The following is a 6,805-nucleotide window of genomic DNA, read 5'->3' on the forward strand; positions in this document are numbered from 1 at the left end:
TTTGCGGAGAGGGTTCCTTGTGGAGTACTGTAGACGAGTTGAACGGTTCGTGGCTTTGGCTACGTGAGATGCGTGACGAGACGGCAGAGGGTCAAAGGTGGAAAGCAGTATTTTAACTGGAAAAATCCAGTCAGGTCCGCCCGCGGGCTAACGGATTATCTTATCGGACGCCAGCGCTTCATTTTTGATGGATTATTTCACAATCTATCTCTCTGGAATAAAAATCTTTTTGGAACGTGATTCACGTCACGGTTTGCCATTTTCCTCTCGAGAAAAGGATTGCGGATCAAGTCTGGATTTTTTGAAGCAGAGAAGACACGCGACGACCTGGCGGCCCTTTCCCTCAAAAAAAAAAAGACCTGGCGGCCCTGACGGGCCCGGGCGGGCGGGCTAGCGGTACCGGGTCGGCTAAGCCGGAGTGGACCACACCACAGGCTCGACTCGCCGCCCCCCACCGCGGGTTGACGTGGGGGGATGGATGAGAAGAGCAGAGACCGCGCGCGCGCGCCAGCACGGAAGCGTTTGCGTTGGCGTCCGACAAGGCCAACGCGAGAGGAGAGAGAGAGGGAGAGGCAGAGCGCAAAGCAAACCGTAGCCGGTTTCGCACCCCGCCCCGCGGCTGCTTCCCCCCCTCCCCTCTCCTCCGACGAATAAAGCCACCATTCCCCCCTCGCTCCCTCCTCCCACTCCCCCTCTCGCCAATCCTTCCCCCTGCACCGCCTTCCTGCGCAGCGGCGCCAAGGTTCCTTCGGATTCTTCTCCCTCTCCCTCTCCGACCTCTCCTGCTCGGCCCCTTCCTCTTCCTCGGGAGCGAGCGAGCGGGCGATTCCGATCGCCGCGGCCGTGGAGAGCGGTGGGGGTGCTCGGCCTCGCGCGGGGACGGAGGAGGAGGACGAGGCGCGTGGGCGCGGAGGGGCCATGGGCGGGCACAGGGTGGAGGACGGCCGCCCGCCGTCCAATCTGCAGCGCTTCCTCGACTGCACCACCCCGACAGTCGACACGCACATTCTCCCCAAGGTGACGCTCCCTTCCCCCGTAAACCCCGCGCCTGCCCACGCGATCTGCGCCAGTACGATTCTCGGGAGTTTTAGGATTCGCCATTACTCCTCCGCTGATCCGCTCGCGTCACCTGTGTCCCTCCGCTCCGCCTGCCTGACATGGCCACTGAATTACTGCTCGCTGCTTCTTCACCCGCACACCGGATATGCTGAATAATTACAACTACTACTTTGGTACCAGTACATATTTGTTCCTTGTTCATTTTGAGAAATAATTTACCTACTGGTACTGCTGCCAAGCTGTGCTTCCCTCCCTTCCCTTGCCTGATTGGGATGCGTCCTCGGTGGCGACGGCTGCGGGCATAAATTCCTACCTTTGGCTTGTCAATTCCGGCCCGCTGCTCAACTGTTCTAGTATTAATGACTGCCCTTCAGCCCTAGGCAGGCAGGCTATGCATACTTGTCATGTCTTAATCTGAGACTGAGACGCTGCTGCTCATCATGTTGATCCAGACCAATGGCCGGCTGTCCAATGACGCGTGGCACCATGCCGACGCCGACAGCGTCGAGTACTTCAACCTCGCCGACCTGTGGGAGCAGTACTACGAGTGGAGCGCGTACGGCGCCGGAGCCACCGTGCAGCTGCACGGAGGGGACAAGGTGGTTCAGTACTACGTCCCATACTTGTCAGGGATACAGCTATACACCAACAAAGTCCTGAATGCATCCAGGTCTGCACCAAGATAACCATGCTTGATTTTGACTTCATGTTGATTTCTGGATGGAGATTGAACCAGTTTTCTCTTTTGCCTGTAGGAGTTTTGGTGAGGATTATGGCATGGACTTCTGGAGCGATGATGACGACAATGAGAAGATGTCAAGATCCTGGAGTTCAACATCTGACGACTCATTTAACTGCGACGTGGTAGGGGGGAACAGGAGGCGACCTGGCCATTTGTATTTTGAGTTCTTTGAAGTTTGCTCTCCTTATGGAAGGATCCCACTCATGGATAAGGTGAATTTCTATGACATATCTTCTAGTAGCTTATCCTAGTCGTGCTATCTCTATTCTTAGCTGTTTGTTTCTGCCAGGTATATGAACTATCCCAGGGCTTTCCCGGGTTGACATCGCTGAAGAGTGTCGACCTTTCGCCTGTCAGTTGGATGTCAGTTGCCTGGTATGATCAAACTTATCCCCTTTAGTTTTATTCTTTAAAAGAAAGAAATTTTGGCAGACAAACAATCACACAACATAAGAGTTTCTTCATAAATCATGCTTGCATAGCCTGGCCATACTATTTTCCTTGCTTGTAATTATAGATTGCAAGCAGTGGTGCTCAACCTGTACCTATTTAGTTCCATAGTGAATTGAAGTGTTTATGTTCAGTTTGACCCGTGGTGCTCTCATCATTTCTGTCTAGGTAGTAAGCGTTGTTTCTCTGTTCAGAAATCCTTTCTCGGCTATTCATTTTGTTCTCTGTGATAATTGTTATTTTTTGACATTGTCATTTATCTTTACTACTTCTATATTTAGGTATCCTATCTACCACATTCCCTACCAACGCAATGTGAAGGACTTGTCTGCGTGCTTCCTAACTTACCATACCATTTCCTCTTCATTTCAAGGTATGTTGCTGTTGCATGTAAGACACTAACTAGACTAGTTTGATCATCTCTAATGACACAAGAACGTCATCATTTCCATAGGACTCTGTGCCATTGCTGCATGACCTGTGACAATGATGCTAGTCATTAATCATCCTAGATTCGTGGTGATGTCCATTTGTGTTGTTTAGATGATCCTGTAGACACACTGAGACTGAGTCAAATTTCACCTTGCACTATGTGAATGTTCTCTCCTGATTTCGGTTAGATTGGGTTAGTGTGCTTGGAAGAGGATGACTGCAAGGTCATGGGACATAACGACAGTTCCATTCCCCAACCACTCTTATAAACATGCACTCTTTCATTGCTTCTGTACCAAGCTGTGAGTTGGAACTGATTCACTTAAAATATTAGGCTTTGACTATTTGATCAATACAAAAGTGTGCTAGCTTAGTCAAAGGTTTGCTTCAGTCACATGACATGAGAATATGCACTGCAGAAGTATGTCGGTCACAAGCATAGAATATGTGTTGTGTACTTTGGGGAAACCTTTTCCTGGATCGTTGGTCTATGTTTAAACTATAATTAACAGAGGAGTGGCATTCTGGTGGCCCTAGGTAGAAGAAACTCGAAATGAACTGCAGCTTTCTCAATCACCTTGCTTGAGACCGATTGATTGAGTGGTTTCTACTGTTCAGATTCTGTGGAGTATATATGGTAAAGGCACACTGTGCTTAACGTGTTTGATTATGTTGCTATATTCCAGAAAAGATGCATGTTAGATACATTGATGTCAAGATATGTTTTTTACTGCCAATTGGTATGATATGAGATGTTACCCCCCACCACACACACACACACACACACAAACAAACAATTGATGCTTAGCTTCCAAGAGTATGAGAGTTTTCTTCAAGGGTTTGTTCAGCTTGGTATTTTGCTTCCAAACCTTCATCTTCAGTTTCAAAAGGACCCGTGTCTTAGCTTTCAAGTATATTAGACACTTGCTTGCGAGAGAAGGAGGTGCTAGCAGTTTCTTTCCCCAGTTAAGGGGAGAAAGAGACTCTCTTGTCACATAGCTTGACTTTGTTAGTTATTCTTAGAGATCTGTAGTTGTTTCTTAAAGGGTAGAAAATTATATGTTTTACCATGAAGGAAGGGCTCTTTCAGGCACTTCTTTTACTTATCGATGGTGCAAGCTTGCTTGGATTGCAATGGTGTGCAACCGCACTTAGGCACACCAGCTGTCCACTTCCCAGCAAAAAATTAATCGCAGTAGAGAGTCTAAACCAACCCAATTCTTTGAGCTTGACCCTGCTTTTTCTTGCGGGGATTGGTACTGTAGTCCTTAATAACAGCTGCCCTAGTGACATGCCTTGAACACTGTTTCCAAACCGCAACTAGCTGTATTGATGGCATTATTAATGTTTCTGAACAGATCACACACCGGAGACCATGACCTATGGCTCAGCTGCCAGTGGGAAACAGAATGACCAGAAGGCCAACACTGTATCACTAGCCCCGTTTGGACTCGCAGCAAACAAGATACAGGGCTCTCTGTGGACCAACCCCCGGACAGGAGATCATAAGAGGATCGTCTCCCTCTTCGGCGCAGCAGACTCCTGGCTTAAGCAGCTTGGAGTCCGGCACCATGACTTCAACTACTTCGTCACTCACCCCATGTGAACTACTAATTTGCCCCCGCAGACTTGAAATCGTCGAAACTGCTTACACCACCGACAAGGGGCACAAACCATCTACCGTGTATCGCCCTCGTAAAAGTTGAGTCTAACATTCGTGGGATAGGTTTATACGGCTTGATTGCAGCACATAACAAATGTATCAGGACTTGAAAGGTTTTGTGTTTCTTGGCTGAAGATGTAACTAATGTGCACAGAAGTTTTGGTACTAGTCTGATATATCCAGCTCTTGTGGTTGGGTGCATATTGTAGCTACCTGCCTCGCCATGTGTACTCAACTAGCCTATATATGGAGGTTGTGTGCCCAGGATGAACTGCTTTTGCAGAGTCCTGTTTTCTGGGAAACTGCAGAGACATCAGAGTCCAGTTGGACCTGAATCAGTTCATTTTATTTATTTTATTTTTGCTTTTTTCGAAAAGGAGGTTGAAACCCCCGGCCTACCTGAATCAGTTGATGACAACTTCATTCTCCTTTAAAGCAATTGTATCAAAAAGTGAGGTAGTTGCACAACTTGCGCCAAAAGAAACCATAAATTCAATTGCAATCGAGCGCCCGCAGGCACAAAGTGGAGACACAAATTCATTAGTGGCATCTATTTAGTTTCTTTCCCTCGATATCATTTTCCTACAAAACTAGTAAGTAAAGGCATGCTATTATCCAGCACAAAATGTTGACATATTGTATTCTTATGGCAACACACAGAGCAACGGAGCTAGTATGTTGTGACAGTTACATTTCCTTGACATGTAACCCAATCTATATCTGTACCTACCAATAAAGCAAGGTGCGTTTCTCCAATTTTTAAATCCATCCATCCATATTATTTTTCTTAATTTATTATTTTTTTACTATCCAAGTTGGTACTATCTGTTTGTGCGACGTTGCATTAGATTTTCATGTACGTGGCTTGACAGGGCCTCCGCATGGCTTACTTCCCTCGCTCAGTTGGGGTTCTGGCTGGACCTGCATCCATGCTCAAAACTGTGTATGTCACATACGTAGTAAAAGGCCGTGGCTAATTGAGCTATAGCAATACATAGAAATAGGTCCACCTTGCTCAATTGAACCGCCTCTCAGCTATTCATATGCGTCCCAGGTTATGTGAGTATCAACCAACCAGATTGGAGCAAAGTTGGGACCAGATGAGATTGGTTGGCTCGGGGCCGGAGGAGGATGACGCGTGAGCAAGTAGGCCGGTGGGATGGGCTTCCTCTCATCAGCAGGAGAGGAAGGCAGCGGAGGGCAGAGGGGCTCAAGGTTGGTGGGCCTACATGGGGCGTAGCCGACGCTCGGGACGGTCGGCTCGATTGCGGGGAGGTTGCTAGCGGGGTGAAGAGCTCCTCGGCCAGAGGCGGCAGGGCCGTGAGGTTGAGGACACCGCAGGCGAAGTCGGCGCTCGGGATGGCTGGCTCGGTAGGGGAGGTTGTTGGCGGGGCGAAGAGCTCGCCGACCAGAGCGGCGGCAGGGCCGTGAGGCTGGGGAGGCGCGAAGAGCGCGGTCTCCTGTGCTGCTTGCTATGTCATTTAGAGGATGCTAGCTGGGCGCCGGTTTGGGAGGCTTAGGGGGAGAGAGAGAGAGAGAGAGAGAGAGATTTGGTGCGCCAGCCCAGTCGGTTGCTGAACAATTTCCATTTTAAAAACAAAATATTCTAAAAAAAATTTAAAAACAGAAAATTGCCTCAATTATTTTTAAAAATCCAAGAAAGCGAAAAGGTGATTCCACAAAATTCCATTTCAAAGGTTCGAATATTTGAATTTGATTCGAATAGGTTTGAACTAGAAGTAGGTGATAGGAATGTCCAAATTTTGGTAAAATGTTTGGTGGAGCTTGGTTATGTGACAGAAGAATTATGTTTGGGGCCAAGATTTGAGGTAGAAAAGGCATATGATTTTTTGAGAGCTATGCATTGGCTTTATGAAAGTGGACAAGAATAGAAGTTTTTTTTATGTCAAAGAAACAATTGGCAACATGAAAGTAATTCAAAAAAATAGGTCCTTTGTTGTAAGTAATAGGTTTGGGTTGTTACAACATCGAAGGGGAGGAGGGCACGGGGCGGCATTGGCATCTCGTGAGGAATAGACGAACAACATCCCATGGTTGCCCGACAGCGGCTGTGATATATTCTCTTCTCCCATTGCAACACACGGGCATTTTTGCTAGTTCTATTGAAGCAAAATAGCGGCATCAAGAAAAAAACACCAGTTCTGAGATATTTTTGAAAAGAATAAATGGTGCACTAAAATTTTGTAGCAATAAATAAGGTCGCTACTACGCGTCGGCCGGCGAATATTTTTAAAAGATTCGCCGCCTTGCGAGACGTCAGATTAGGTGGAGTGAGAAGCCGAGCGTCACCCTCTACAGTTGCAACAAGGGTCGTGTTGCAGTAATTTTCTGCAACACGGGTCATGTTGGAGAAAGTTTTGTAAAACATAGTCAAGTTGCAGAATATTTTTGCAACAAGTTGCAGATTATTTTTGCAATAGAGGCCTTGTAACAAGTTT

General features: G+C 47.4%; 1 protein-coding gene across 1 annotated transcript; it reads left to right on the plus strand.

Annotated features, from left to right (window-relative positions):
• The first annotated feature begins 644 nt into the window (after positions 1-644).
• On the plus strand, positions 645-4,648 carry LOC123181166 (uncharacterized). The gene is made up of 6 exons (XM_044593413.1): positions 645-1,017; positions 1,512-1,729; positions 1,815-2,013; positions 2,091-2,176; positions 2,533-2,624; positions 4,042-4,648. The coding sequence occupies exons 1-6, from the start codon at positions 919-921 to the stop codon at positions 4,287-4,289; spliced, it is 942 nt and encodes a 313-aa protein (XP_044449348.1). The 5' UTR covers positions 645-918; the 3' UTR covers positions 4,290-4,648.
• Positions 4,649-6,805: the final 2,157 nt, after the last annotated feature.

This window comes from Triticum aestivum, chromosome 1D, assembly GCF_018294505.1.
Source record: "Triticum aestivum cultivar Chinese Spring chromosome 1D, IWGSC CS RefSeq v2.1, whole genome shotgun sequence".
In the NCBI taxonomy this organism is placed as follows: domain Eukaryota; kingdom Viridiplantae; phylum Streptophyta; class Magnoliopsida; order Poales; family Poaceae; genus Triticum; species Triticum aestivum.